General features: G+C 42.2%; 1 protein-coding gene across 5 annotated transcripts in view; it reads left to right on the top strand.

Annotated features, from left to right (window-relative positions):
- The first annotated feature begins 8,767 nt into the window (after positions 1-8,767).
- The window catches only part of ITGA4 (integrin subunit alpha 4), a 43,099-nt gene continuing 36,422 nt past the window's right edge, over positions 8,768-15,444 (top strand). For all 5 annotated transcript variants that reach the window (XR_010306425.1, XM_064161791.1, XM_064161800.1 and 2 more), the window contains exons 1-2: positions 8,768-9,197; positions 9,285-9,406. Coding sequence is in view for 4 of the 5 variants with exons in the window: in XM_064161791.1 (XP_064017861.1) it covers positions 9,013-9,197; positions 9,285-9,406 (307 nt within the window). In the remaining variant the exon portion in view is untranslated. The remainder of the gene's footprint in view (positions 9,198-9,284; positions 9,407-15,444) is intronic.

The raw sequence follows: 15,444 nt of genomic DNA, 5'->3' as shown, positions 1-15,444 counted from the left end.
AGTTTTGTCTTAGCTACATGAAATACATATTCAGTATCTTATTTTTACCCATCTGTGATGACACTTAAATTTTGGATTAATTTTCTCTGAACTGCCTTCTTTGAAATCAGTAAGCAGAACTAATTTGTTTTAGGTAAGCAACATTCACTTCTTAAAATAGATATTATGCCTAATTATCCCACAGGCATGTCTATGGTGGAAACGGCATGCTCATTTATGGTCAATCTGTGTGCATGAAATAATGTCAACTGTGAGAATAAAGAGAAAAGTGTGGTTCAGATAAATCTGAAGAAATAAGATGGCTCAGTTATTTTTCTTCTTATGAGGTAGATTAATACCCATATTGCATTTTATGAAAAAAATTAGGTGCAGTCACCAAATGGCTTATAATAATGCTTAAATGTAGGTGTGGGGTTTTTATTAACACATTTCAATTGCTCAAAAATTGTGACAGACCATAAAAAAATAACTGTTCTCTGCCTAAAATAAGAAAATTCTTTGTTCTCAAATTTACGATACATCTTCGTATCTTATTATGCAATAAATATTATAACCATAGATTCTTCACTCACCTTATCCAAAACTAGTACAAGTTCACACATTTAGGGCAAAATCCGCAGCCCTTTTTTTAACTTTTAAACCCTCAATACAGCCCAGGGAAGATTCTTATATGGGAGACATAGCAGGCAAGGGTTATCTCAAGACATAATCAGAGGCAAGATCACAAGACATAATGCTGTAGAAGATGTAAGCCTCAGAGAGATAATTGTGTAACCAAGAGCTTATAGATAACGTGAAAAAGTCCACATCACTTTCAAGTCTGGAAAAGGTGAATAATGCATGGCTGGGGAAAAATAGAATCATAGAATCAACCAGGTTGGAAGAGACCTCCAAGATCATCCAGTCCAACCTAGCACCCAGCCCTAACCAAACAACAAGACCATGGCACTAAGTGCCTCATCCAGTCTTTTCTTGAAGACCCCCAGGGACGGTGCCTCCACCACCTCCCTGGGCAGCCCATTCCAATGGCAAATCACTCTCTCTGTGAAGAACTTCTTCCTAATATCCAGCCTATACCTACTATAATTTCATGACAGTCAAACTAGATTTGAAGAGTGAAAACCAAAGACATTAAAATGCCACCTTCACCACTACCAGAGCTTTTTTTTCTGGCTCAGCTTCAGTCCTTAATTCCCAGGTGTCTACGTGCCCTAAATACAACCAGAAGGTTCAAGGGGAGATGGGGAATGTAACTACTGTAAGTGCATAATAGTACCTCTCTGTTTCTCCATCCTTCCCGCGTTTTTCCCCAGCTCCAGTGTGAGTCTTCTCCGTGGGCTGTTGCTCCTCTCCACAGGCCTCAGTTCTTGCCAAAAGAACCTGCTGCTTGCTCCTGTTCCAAGGCCATGTTTCCTGACAGGACAACATGCTGCAGCAGGAGGTCTCCATGACCCACAGTTGTGGACACTTCATGGCCACTGTTCCTGTCAGGAGAACCTCTTCTAGTGTGGGCTCTCCATGGGCCACAATCCCTGTAAAGATAACCGGCTCCGGTATGTGTACAGTTCCTGCATGGAGAACATGCTTCAGCATGAGACCTCCACTGGCCACAGCTGTCAGGAACAATCTTCTACAGTATAGGCTCTTCATGGATCACAGCCTCTGCTGGAGAACCAGCACCACAATGGGCTCTCCATGGACACATTTCCTGTCAGGAAAACGTGTCCCCGTGTGGGCTTTCCAGAGTCTGTAGTTCCTTCAGGGCATGTCCCCTGGCGCCAGGGTGGGTCCTCCACAGGCCACAGGCTGTTATGGCGTTTTCCTTCCCGCAGGCCTCACTGGAGTCTCTGCTCCGGGATAATTCTTCTCCTTCCTCCTTTCCTGTCCCTGTTGTTTGCAGGTCCCTTTCTTGGTATTTTCCCTCACACCTTGCTCCCTCTGCCGTGTTTTGCCCTTTGCTAGGTATTTTCTAGCCACCTGCTTTGCTGAGTGGCCTAGTCCGCAAGGATCCTGCTGCAGAGGTGGCTGCAGTCGGCTGGAACCAGCTAGAACTGGCTGCGTCCAGCACAGGGCAGCCTCTAGGCTCCGCCCCCATGCTCTGCTGCCAGAGGCTTGCCATGGACAGCCAAAAGGATTCTCCAGGAAGCACTCATTTAAGGCATGAAGGCTTTTAGGACTGTGCAGGACTTGGCTAGCCCTTGTGCCTCTTGGTGCTAGAGCCAGAGCAAGCACTGCTGGGGAGCCAGCTTCAAAACAAAAGCCAGGAGCTGGTACAAAGTCAGCCACCGAGTCTCTAATTAGGATAATGACGTATGAGATGAACTCTGAGTTCATTAAAATTCAAGGGTGTGCTTATATGGTCCTCCAGGTCTTAAGTGATTTTCTGAATCATTTTGTGTCATTGGAATTATCAGTTCCACTGTTCAGTCTGCTCCTTTATGAACTTCTATGTGTCAGACATAAAATGCCTGGATACGTGTGCCTTCAAGCTTCTCCACCACAAAGAAAATGATTAGTGTGCTTAGACGAAGGCAAACCTGCTATGTGGAAGGCAGGCATGTGGCCTTTCCTTGACTTTTGGAAGTATTGTCTCACTAAAAGGAAAAAAATCTGGCAAATCCTGCTCCTTCCTTAGGAAAACAATGATGCTTTAGAATTATAACATCATTTTTAGAAGACTCTTTAGATAAAGTTTCTGTTTTTCAAAGCATCGTGCTTGTTGTGTGGCTGTAACATGCAGTTGTTTTGGGAATGATACATTTTAGCACCGAAGAGCTGAATATCAATATTCTTTGATAACAGGAGGAGCACTGTATCCAGGGTGCTCTCTTCTCAGTACAGACCATCCTGTGAGGCACCTGCACAGGTACAATAAACACCAACCAACCAAGGAGAATAACAATTTTTCAGACCTGATCTCCTATGTATATAAAGTGTGTACATATTTGGAATAAGTTAGTGAAAGAGTATAATAAGTGTATGCTATGTGTACAATAGTGCTGCTGAGCATCATTTGACCCATTCCAAGCTGTTACTTGTCCAACTTTCACCAATCATTTGCCATGTGTGTTTTTGGTCACAAGATATTTTTTAAAATATGCAAAAAGAAAAGAGAGAGAGGGAAGAATAGCCCTTTTCCTCTCAAAATATTCAATCCTTCAATGGCCATCTTTGGAAAAGAATAGCTGTTAAGGCAGTCCTGTGTAACATAACTGTCTCATTGTATTGACAGATGCTTATGCTTCAGTGCTGACACAAATAGAAACTGTAGTATGTCCAAGTGATTTTAGTCTAGTGATGATAAGTGCTGTATAAAATCATATATGAAGACAGAAGTGATGCTTCCTGTCATCAAAACTAGCATCTACTTTGTTTGACTTTAGTTAAGTAACCAAAGTTTGTACTTTTAATCTGTCCTCTGGAATGTCTTTCCTAGCACAAGCAACAGACCAATTTGTAAGTTGAAGCTGCTTTGCATCTGAGAAATAAATATAGGCTTGTTCTTGTGGATTTTTTTCTGTTAACATTTCACCCTATCTCTTTAGCAGACATGAGGAACATATGGAAGAAAAAAAATATTAAATAAATAGAAACTTTGGATATCAAGAGATGGTCAAGAATTTTTCTGTGGAGATATTAATATGTTGAACTGGAAATGAATTGCAGGAAAGAGTCGATTAAAATAAGTTTTTCCAATGGGAAAAAACAAACAAACAAACAAACCTTTTTTAAATGTTTCAATTCTCTGAACATACATGTTTGCTTTTCATGTCAAAATAGCTGCATCAAATCTAGACTATTTGTTTTTAAAAAGTGAAAATAATAAAAAATGCTACAGCTACACTGACACAGACTTTTGCAGCAGAATACACAGAGGTGGAACATGAAAACTGTTGTCATTTGAGATGGGAAAGTTTCAAAAGCATAGAAATTTCTCTGTGGTGGTAAAAGAGATTACTACTTAGGTCCACTCAAAACTAAAAACTTAAGGTTGTATCTGATCTTGCAACTCAAAAATCTTAGACAAAATTCTAAGAAAGAAAACAGATACCAACATATAACACACATACATAATTAACTTCAAGTCTTATATCCATCTGTAAATCAGAATGCAGTTATTAAGCTGTCATTAACCATAATCATCTGTAGTTTGCTTCTCATAGTCAGGGTGCCATAGTCTTTGTACGACACCAATATAAACTTAAATATTGGAAACCCTGTCTTCACCAACACCAGCGTTCAAGGGAAGAAAAAACTACTTTAAGGTATTTCCTAAAATAATAAGTGTGAAGACATTATTTATAATTAAATTAAAGTATTCTTGTATTTAACTGATTATAAATTAAATTCAGAGAATGTAAGTAAAACGATAGAAAATAAAGACACTAATACGAGCTGCTTTTTGGTGCCTCAGACATCTGTGCTTAATGATACTTAGAAGTGGAGAATATTCTCTTTGTGCAAACTCATAATATCTTAGAGCACAGGGAAGATGACGTTTCATGAAGAGAGAATCTTAGAGTTTTAACAGTATATTTGGCCTTTATACATTCTCAGATGACAGTGTACAAATAAACTTTTTGGCCCACAGTCGTTGTTAAGGTGGGATGGGACACTTACAGAAAAACAAGACATAGTTCTGGCCTGAGCAAATCCCTAGATGTTCCATGATTTGGTGAAATTTCAGTTTTAAGTACCAATATTTAAGTGGTTAGACAATTTCAGAATGAAACTTTCAACTCTTTCTAGTTAGGAGCAGGAAATTAACCACCAATTTTTTTTTGTTTCTAACTGAAAGTGTGTTTGAAGACACTTTTCCAAAAGCAGTGATAGGTTTACATGACACAAAGGAAGCCAAGGACAAACACAGATGAAAGCAGACATATGCACAAAGATTTTTAGGAACAGGTGCTTTACCTTTTATTTGCAACACAGTGAACTCACTGATGTGACCAGTTACCCAATGTCAGGCAATATACAGGGCTTAATTTAATACAAATGCCTTCTAAGTTATGGAATCAACATGGAATCAGTACAGGGTGCACTGAAGAAAGCCATGACAGACATTCAGGATGAGCATATTCTTTCTACAGTGATTTTCTTTCCTTTCTTTTCACCAGCAGTGGGATATATTACAGGTAAGCAATGTTGACAGTGATTAAAGACTCAAACCATTGCTTTTCCCAAATTGAACAGCTATGGGGAATACAACTTGGGTTTGGTTGTTTTTTTCTTTTTTTTTTTCCCCAGGAACTTCCTTTAATATCCATTCCAAATGCAAAACCACATGAAAATCTCAGCAGTAGCTGCTACCCCATAAATGCATTTGAAATAATAAAATTTGAAGGATCATGTATGATCCTGTGTATCATCCTGTGTTCACGTGTTGCATGTTGATATTCATCGCATCAGTGAATCCAGTTTAAGCTCTCTTTAAGCTGGAACCCTCAGGGCACAGGCAGAAGAGTATTTGGACCAAGATGCCTATACTCCAGCAAGAAATCAATTTTAGGGAATGGATTTCTGTTTCCATTTTAAGGAGGATGTGTATATGTTAACTTTGCAGGCTCTTGCCACTTCTAGAAAGTTAAGGCTGTTGCCTGAGAAGGCTCCTAAAGCTGCTACTAATACACCTGTCCAGCCACACAACATATGCACTGCAAATATGATCTACATTTGGAGGTTTTGCTTGGTTATTTTTAACCTAAACCATTTCTCTGATTTGGTTCACTGCTCATGCACAGAACAGTATCAGTGTACCAAAAGCAGCAGTATGATTCAAGAATTACCAGCAAGACATGAGGACACAGTCAGATGAAGTGTACACATCTGGTATTAAAAATGCTTGCCAAACTGCAGACTAGTACACCTTCTCACTAAATAAACCATACCAACAGCTCCTCTGAAATTGCCTTAGATGGTGAATCAATGTCAAGTGGAAGAGCAAGTCACTGTGGTATTTTGCTTCTAGTGTTATTAACCCACAGAGGACTGTGGGAGATGTGCTGTCCAGACTGCATAATAGAAAGATATCTGGGGAATAATTTATTTTTATTAATTCAGGATAACTTTATCCATCTATTTACATATTTTCTTCATAAATACTTAGCTTCCAGTGTCAGTTTCACCTTTTCTGCAAGTTGTCCTAATTCCTAATGTAACTCAAATTCTTTCTCTACTACACCATTTTGTCAGTTATTGCATTGATTTTACTCTCTGCCTGGTGCTGCATCTGATAACTTAATTTTTTTTTTCTAGAAATAGGGATTTCTTGCACTCCAGTAGATTGATGTTTTGCAGATTTAATTGATGTCTGGTGGATCATGATCACACATACACTAGCACAGTCTAGGAGACGATGCATTTCCTCCTGCCAAGACAGGTAAAATGCATTTCTCATCTGCACAAGAAGCAATTTTTGTGACAATATCTGGATCCAAGAGTTCACAACCCACGTTTTCCTGTCTGTTAGGACCCCTGACACCTGTTCAATGCCCTTTGTAGAAGCCTATCAGACCACTAGACTGGAGGTTCTACAAAGTGCGTATAACTTTAAGCAGTGTCTCTCTTTCGCTGTATTCTCCCAGCAGTGCTTGTGTGGAGACTGAAATTTGTCTCTGAGTAGCATAAGTGGTTTGTGCACATTTACCCCTTGCTTATGTGACACTCATTGATAAGGTATAACATCAAGTGTGAGGGACAAGTCGTCTAACGAAGGGTTAGGGTGGGGTTCTCTTGAGTGGTTAGAAACACAGCTGCAATGAGATTGCTCAGACACAGTCACATATTTACTCCATCAGCTATACCAAGATGGTAGACTTAAGATTGCTCTTGAGAGAGGGCAGAAAGAGCAGAGACGTTAAGGACATAAACTTACAACGGAAAAGGAATCTGAAAACTGTTCTCTTTCCTGTCATTCGATGGATAAAGCTATCTATCCGTTTTTGTGAATAAAACAACCCCAGGAGTGGTAATCATGTCTTGGAGAAAAGCCTGAAAGTCCCCCCCAAATTGGCTAAGTGGTCAGGGCAGTGGTGAAACGTTAAAGTTTCCCACCAACTAAACCACAATTTAGAATTTCAGGTTTGAATCATACTTGTTTTCTGATGCTTTCAGAATGACAGTGAAAACATCTTGACTGGTAGAAATGCAGATTCACAGCTGCTGTTGATTGCAGTAATTCCTTTGATGTCAGTAGTTGGAGGGAAGATGAATAGCAGATGAGGAACTGCTTAACTTCTTTACACAAAACAGTCCTGCTCCACATCAGTGTGATCCCGGAAAGCCCTCTGATGATTCTACAGACAAAGACTTTAAAAAAGATACGTTTCTGACTGACAAACTACCAGATCTTGCAGTGTGCTGATCTCATTCTAGGAGCTACACATCTGCATATGCTTAGGATGACAAGATGCTCGAGCACTGCTTCAGTGTCCCGCTCTGGTAGTTGCTCAGCATTTGGCAGAAGCGTTAAAGTTTCCACATTTCCAACTGAATGCAAATGAAAGGGAATTTTACTCCAAGAATCTTGAAATGCCGTTTTCTTGAATTTCCAGGGGATAGCACTCTACCATATCAGTTACTTTCAATGCATGTAACATTTCATAGTTGAAATTATACTGGATTTCTTTTCCAGATACAGTAGAGTAGACGATCTTTGTAACTAAACTTTCCATTTTGAAGAACTGCTTATGTTATTTCTCCTCTGTCTCAAAATACCATTATACATATGTGATCTATATACACGGATTATTTTAGCAGCAGGGTAGCCCTAATATTCAAGGTATTAAAGCAAGGCAAGGTTTGCAGGAAGAAGTAACAGCTTTGATTTCAGTATAAGCTAAACCAGGAGTCAGTGACTGACTTAAAAACACTCTCTAACATCAAGGGAGCCTTCCCAAGTCCTGCTAAATACCTGATACAGTGCTCAGGTTTTACTTCGTTCCCACGGTATCTAGAGGAATGGCTGGTAATTTTGCCAGCAGCTGCAGTACTAAACAGGAACGTGAAAAAGTTACTCTAAAATGTTTTAAAGCAAGCAAACAAAACCCTAAACAAACAAATAAAGTAACAATGAAAAAGCAGTGGGAGGGTTGTTCCGATTTCACCCTACACAGGAGGATGTCAATCACCAGTGAGCAGTCTTTCACGGCCTGGGTAGGCAGAGCTCAGGATTGCCCTCTGCTGCTAGGGCACTGGTTACAGGACTCATACCCTCCCACCGGGTGGGAAGGAAGGACAAGAAGGACCCTCTCGGCACGGGCGGTGTGGGAAAGCTTACAACACAGGGGTAATAGATTTTTTTTCCCCCTAAATCTGAAAGGATAACGCAAGCACAGTTTCCCTCCCAGAAGACGGGCACACACGTGGCTGGAGATCCCTGGCTGGTGCTCAGGAGACGAAATCTCAACTAACCGAGCCCAGGTGCTTCAAGGGCTGGTGGGGTGGGAAGTTGTTAGGAAAAGCCTGGTAGCTTCTTCTGCCCCCAGAACTCTCGCCATCCACTCCAGCCACACAGGCAGCTCTCCCGCGCCGCCCTCCGGGCAGGTGTACTGGGGCGGAGGTGAGGTGACGGTGCCGTCCCGCCGCGGGTAGGGATGGCCACAGCCCACGGGTTCGTGCCCTGCCCGGGAATATGGGGGTCTCACACGCCGTACCGTCCCAGCGCCTGTCGGCCGCGGCCCCTTCCGCAGCAACCCCGTGAGGGCGGACTGGGCGGGGAGAAACCCGACCTGGGAAAGGAGCGGGGCTGGCGCTGCGCGGGAGGAGGCAGCGCGGTTGAGTGACTCCCTCATCCGGAGGGGACACCCCCACCCCAGCCTGCGGGGCGGGGGGCGACTCGCCGGTAGCACAGGCAGCGCAGAGTGCGGGCTACCGCCGTCCCGGGACAGGGCAGGGGTGGGGACGCAGCCGCTGTCTTCTCGCCGAGTGGGAGAGCGGAGCGAGGAGGGAAGCCGGCGCCGGGCCCCTCTCTCTCTCTCTCTCCCTCCCTCCGGCCGGCCGGCCGGAGCCATGCGAAGCTGCGTGAGGGTTAAGGGGGTTGCGGGCTGGGCTACCCCGCTGCTCCTGGTCTGGCAGTGGCTGCCCACGGCGCGGCCCTACAACCTGGACACTCAGCACCCGCTGCTTTTCCAGGGGAACAACGAGACCTTCTTCGGGTACTCGGTTCTCCTGCACAGCCACGGCGAGGAAAGATGGTGAGTCCCCGGCCGGGCCCGTTCTGCTGGTCGCGCCTTCTCCCGGCTCCGGCGGCCCTTCTTCATGCTGCCATCTCTGCCCCGCAGGCTTGTGGTGGGTGCCCCCCGGGCCAACTGGCCCGCCAACATCTCAGTGGCCACCCCTGGGGCAATTTTCCGGTGTCGAATTGGGAATAACCCCAGCGGACGATGCGAGCAGCTCCAGCTGGGTAAGTCGGCGGCGGGGCGAGGGAACCCCGGCACTGGGCCGCGATGGGGCGGGAGTAGGCGACTGCGGGGCTCGGGCGGCGCGGCGGGGCGGATGGCAGGAGTGACCGCGGCGGCGGGACAGGACGCTCCGCGCTCGTCAGCCGTGATGCTGCCTTCAAGAGGCAACGGGCTGTTGGCGCTTTCCCTCGAATCCTTTCCAAATTGTGCTTGTATAGCTCGCCGAAGGGTGAGATCAGCTCTGCTGACAAAGAGTAGCAAACGAGGCAACTTTTTTTTCTGTAGCCAGGATGAAAAGCACCAAAACTTAGATATCTAAGTCGCGTGTGACAGCTCCCGTTCCCACAGTTTTCTTTCCCACCTTTCAGCACCGGGTTCTAAAGCCTCGTGAGAGTTCCAGCCTGTCTCTCGTACTTCTTGGCAGAAATCTAGTTCAACTTCCAAAGCAAAGGGATCTGTCATGAGCTCAGAGATGGGCGGGTTGAAGCTTGTGCCTAAATCAAGCCGTCCCTTTGCAGAGTCCACTCCGAAGTAGCTCTGAGCTAGTGGTCGTGCAGATGCGTTCTCCCTGCCTGCAGATGTGTTGAAATTTTGAGTTTCAGAGGAACAAAGTTGTTGACTGAATCAGTTTTTCCTGCTTCTGCACTTCAATCTAACTTCTCCCTAGCTCCCTGGTGCCTGTGAGATGTAACTGGATGCACTTACCCAACCTCAGAGTGCTTGATACTTATTAGGAGAACACTTTGCAATGGGTTACTGTGAACATGCATGATTATCTTTGGGCTCTGTTGTTGTCAGTGCCATTAGTTCTACTCCTATGCTATTTATTCCTATGCTTTGCATAGAGAGCTTCCTGAACTTTCTGTCCTGCTGTGGCTAAGATCATCCAATCCGTTAGAACTGTAAACTTGCCGCCCAGTGAGGGTAAGAAGCGCGGGAAAGGGTTTTCAAAATATTTGAAACCAACAAAAGTGATAGTGCTCTGTGACCTGGTGGGCTTTCAGGGCAGAAGGCAACCTTCTGTAACAAATGCTTGTAAAAAACTTTCTCTACACATCTATACATATCACACAGAACTGGTGAGTTCATTTCTTTCCTACAAATGCAAATAAGAGAGTTTTTATACCTAAGTTACAAAAACATAAGTGGTGCTTTACTTGTAGGCACATAAGGAAAAAAAACAAGCAATTTCCCATGGCAGGAACAGCAGTAAAACTTATGCCAGCACAAGTAGTCTCTTGTTTGCTTTTCTTTTTTTTTCATTAAATTCATCCCAATATTAGATCTAATTAACTGGCCAACTAAAGTGGTGGAATAGCATATGCAAAGGGGCAATAAACTCCTTCTCCTGGCTTGGAGGTAAAAATAGTCCTTCACTATGTGAGAGGAAGGAAAGGAAGGGAAGGATAGAAAGGTTTAGGATCTTTAGAACTATGTGCTTTTTTAGCACTGCTCAACTCACTCGTTTAGCCAGTGGAGAGACAAAAGCTCTGAAAGTAACTTGATGGGTTTTTCCTCAGTGGATGAAGAGATTCTAAACCAAATGATGCAACAGGTGAATGAAAATGTTTGCATGGTTCCAGAGGTTACATTCAGCACAGCTTCTGTTCCCAGGCTGTACAAGAGATACTTCTTAAAATGTTTGTTTCCCTTAGTAGTAGATGACATCTTTACATCACTAAGGTGCATGTACAGTATTTCTGAAGTTGAACAGATACTGAAAAGTGTTCTATTGTACAAAACTGGTCAATGAGGTCAGTGAAGAAGCACCAAAGGCAGCTGTGGTTAGTGGGTTGTAAATGAAGTTGGGTGATATCTGAGTTTTGTTAAGCCTCTACTATCATGCCGAGTGGTCACTGAAATACACAAGAGAACTTGCAGTTCCAAAGCTGAACTTCATTATCTCTCATTTTACTCGTTCAGGCTGTCAGCAACTTCTGGACATAATTGTTTTATCCACATTGTGTGTTCAGTCAAATACATCCTCATTCTCCTGCTTGGATTCTCCCTGGTGACAAGTTTAGGTTCTGATCTTGTAGAATAGGGTAATTTCCTTTGAAAGTTGTGCAGGAATGTATTACATTGCTGAGACAGGCAACTTGAGAAATAGTTCATTCTGGTTTTCTCCTAAATACTTTAATTTGCATTTCTTTCAGTAAAAGACTCTTTTAGGTAATAAGTTTCTAATTATGAGTCATAGAAACATAGATATTACAACAGGCAGTGGAAGCTGGGTTTTTCACAAGTTTGGCCTCTGCAATAAATGACTGCAAGTTACTTAGAGACCTATGCTGAAATACTTTGTTGCTATTTTTCACTGAAGTTGCCTTGTAACCAGTGTAACTAATTAATGAAGAATTCATGCACAGTTAGGAAGCCTCCCATCATACAAAACCATCATTGTGTTTTTATGTCAGGCATTTGCTGGAAATAGTGCTGTGCAGTAGTTATCCTAGCATTTGCTGGAAATAGTGCTCTGCTTTAGTCATCCTAGCATCTGGAAATAACTCATCCAGGTGTTGCAGGGGCCTGGTCTAGTTTAAGAGGAGCCATGAGACCTACTGCCGTGAGATACATTAGCAAATCTTTGTCTTCTTAGTGGGCACTTTTAAATCCCACTCGGATTGCTGAATAGAGAAGTAATATTTTGAGAGTTTATTTTCTAGTACTTTTGTCAATGAAATCAAGTATTCTAGACTGCTTATGTATTTGGAGTAGTTTCAACATTGACTTTAATCAAGCTCTGGGCACAAATACTAAGTACAGTGGTTTAAATGTATTGTTTGGAGCATTAAGTGTCCATCTACCAGTTCTCTGGTCTTCTGAATTTGGGTACCTTGTCTATGTCAGTTTAGAATAGTCACAGATACTTCAGAGGATCTTGCACAAAGTTCTTTAGATGTTTTGGTTTATTACATTCTGGACTTGCAAAATGGCTCTCAGATTTGAAACAGAGTGATTCATTAACTAAAGATTCAGGAAACAATTTAGGAAAAAAAATGCTATCCAGTTTAAAAAACCAAAGTTTTAACTCAAATGTACACAGTAAAGTCAGTGCATATTGCTTAACATGGGGCCGGGAAGCTCTGCCCAGAGTTTCATCCTTCCACCCTTTAGTCCCTGTCACAATTAACCTATGAACAAATTGCCCTCTAGCTCCCCCAGCTGAATCATTGTAATGGGAAAGTGAAGGTAATGGTTTTCCCAAAAAAGCTGACCTGTTTGTTCAGTTTTGACTCCAGTAAGTTTTGGCTTTGGTAGTCTGGCTTCTCAATCTCGCTTGCATTGCTCACACGTGGTCTCCTTTGAAATAGCCACATTATTCTGAGACAGAACCTTTTGGACCTAGGTCTATTACAGAGTTATGGAAACAGCTGCCACTTAAAGTGTTTTGGGAACAGGCAGTTTGAGTTACGTAAAAGGACTAAGGCCTATCAAATTTGTGAAAAGATTAAAGGTTGCCCTCAATGAATGGAAAAAAAGAGTCTAAGATCCTGACAACTAGAAGCAAGGTTTCGAGGCTTGTAATCTTTGCAGTAGACTTCATTGTTTTAATAAATTAGAAATAGGGCCAGAGGAGTTCTACAGGGGTAAAAATTACCATGGGAGTCTACTGGATGTGAAAAGCACTGAAGCAAGTTATATAAAATTGGTTTCCCAGATGACATTGCAAACATCTGTATTAAAGTTCTTGAGGCCAAAGCTAGAAGTGGTTTTATAAGTTGTGACTTTTTTTTATGTGATTGTGCTGTTTCTGAGGATGCTTGCAGAAGGGATTATAGCAGAAGTGTATCTTCCAGCTGTGTAATGTACACAGGCTGGGCAATTACTTATCTCTTGGTGACTTTATGATAGTGCATGCTTCTTTTCCCTGAGGCAGCCAAGCTGCCATGTCCTCTTGAGCTTATGCAGTGCTGCTTTTGTTGCTTTTGCAGAATATAGCTTTTTTTTTTTTTTTCTTGTGAGATAAAGCTTTTATAATGCTGTACTCTGTGCAGGGACTCATCATGGTGACTGGGATGTCAATCTCATATTTCTCTCACCCACAAAGGCCTATAATTTTCAAGATAATTGCATATTTGTCAGTCAGAGAAAGGGAGGAGGTACAAGACAGCAGGTTAGCAGATGGCTAAAGTGAACCTGGATTAAGAATGCATGATGCAATCAAGGAAAAGGGGAGTGAAATGCAATGAACGTGAAGGAATGGTGGTGTTTGTCCTTGTTACAGACTTCTGAAATAGGCAACAGGAACAAAATGCTGAGAGAAGCGAAACTTCCTCTTATCTTTCACATCATCATTATCTGATCTTGCCTGATGTACCGGTAGAAATTCTCAGAAAGCCTTTTGAGATTTACATTTCTGGTACTGATCTTCTCCACTTCTTCCATTTCTGGCAAATCCATGTATGCTATAAAGCAAGTCCCAGGTAAATCACTGTCATAGGAGGATGGAAAGCATTGCTAGAAGGAAGTTACCAAGAGTAGCTTTTGTGATTTAAAGGACTAAGTCTTACACTTGAGAGTGTAATGGAATTTTATTTTCTGAGGGACATTCAATCAGATTAAGATGCTCTGTAATTCATGCAAACCATGGAAACACCTCCTTTAGGAACTGAAGACTTCTACATACCATAACTCTAAATCAAATTCCAGAAGTACATTCCAAACTTGTGTCTGAAAATGGTTTATATTCAGTACATGAAACTTCATGTTCCTGACATTAGACAAATAGGAGAACTCAGAAGCTCATAGCTTAAACCTCAGTAATTGACAACCTACAGAAATATCTTATTTTAGTAGATTTCTGAAATAATGCATTTTAGTTCATGCTTCTCTTGGAGCAAGAGCCCATATGTTAGTTACCATTCACCATCTGAATTGTTAAGTTACAGTAACACAAAGTCTTTTGGTCCAAAGACAGCCAAATGCGATATTACTGTGAGTGCTAAGGTCAGTTCCTTGGATTTTGCATACTCTTTCCTTGATGTCTTAGGGAAAGGCACATGGAGGGGGAAATGATAAAAAAGAAATGAGGAAGGTTCATACACCTCTTGGCCATGGGATGGGTGCTATTTTTGAAATAAGGTAGAGTACAATTGCAGTATGCAGGGTGCATCATCCTCTCTGCAGTATGATGAGAGGTTCTTGGCTGCACTACTCTGGTCTCTTCACTGGAGCAGGGTGACATTGTGATGCTTGGAAAAAGAAGTGGAGAGGCAGTCGTAGTATAGAAGTAGAATAAATCAAAGCTCCAGCAGTTTCTTCAGAGAAATGTCAATTGCTAGATGTCTCACAAAACTGAAAAGAATGATCTCTAAAATAAAGATGGTTGCTGAATTTAAATCCTACAAATGCTTCTCCTCACATTTTCTTGCCATGTGATAAAGTGTTATCTTGATTCCATTAATCTGGTATTTTCTTTCCAAATGTCTATGAGACTCTAAGTATACAACCATTTAAGTCAGTGTTGGTCATAAGAATATATGTAGCAAAGCCCACTTTATTTGTGTCTCTACTGGGTACTGAATAGACAAGATGTAACTTTTTATTCTGTTTCCATATGCAATCAATATTGTGCAGTTTTATGTCTTGTAAAAAGAATTCAATAACTTCACTAAACTAGGAGTATATTTATGTAAACTTCCTGGTAAATAGGGTAGTAATAAATTTAATCTCTGGTTTGAGTATGGTTTGGGGAAGTGGTTTGCTTTATTATTACTTTATTTCCCTGTCTGTCCCTGTTCCTGTCCACCCCACTGAGCTATGGTCTGCATTGGCTCCCTTTTCTGGGTAACTAAACCCTATCAACCTCAGAACTTTTGAGTTGACAGGATGTCAGGGTTTGAAAATGATCAAGTCCAACCCCTTTGCCAGAGCAGGACCATACAATCTAGCTCAGATCACAGAGGAATGCATCCAGACAGGCCTTGAAAGGCTCCAGAGAAGACTCCACAGCCCCTCTGGGGAGCCTGTTCCAGTGCTCCATGACCCTTACAGTAAAGAATTTCTCCCTTGTGTTGAGGTGGAACCTTTTGTGCTG

The sequence above is a fragment of the Pogoniulus pusillus genome, chromosome 2, assembly GCF_015220805.1.
Source record: "Pogoniulus pusillus isolate bPogPus1 chromosome 2, bPogPus1.pri, whole genome shotgun sequence".
NCBI classification, from domain to species: Eukaryota; Metazoa; Chordata; class Aves; order Piciformes; family Lybiidae; genus Pogoniulus; species Pogoniulus pusillus.
Note: the sequence above shows the minus strand (reverse complement) of the source record. Positions and strands in the feature narration are given on the sequence as shown.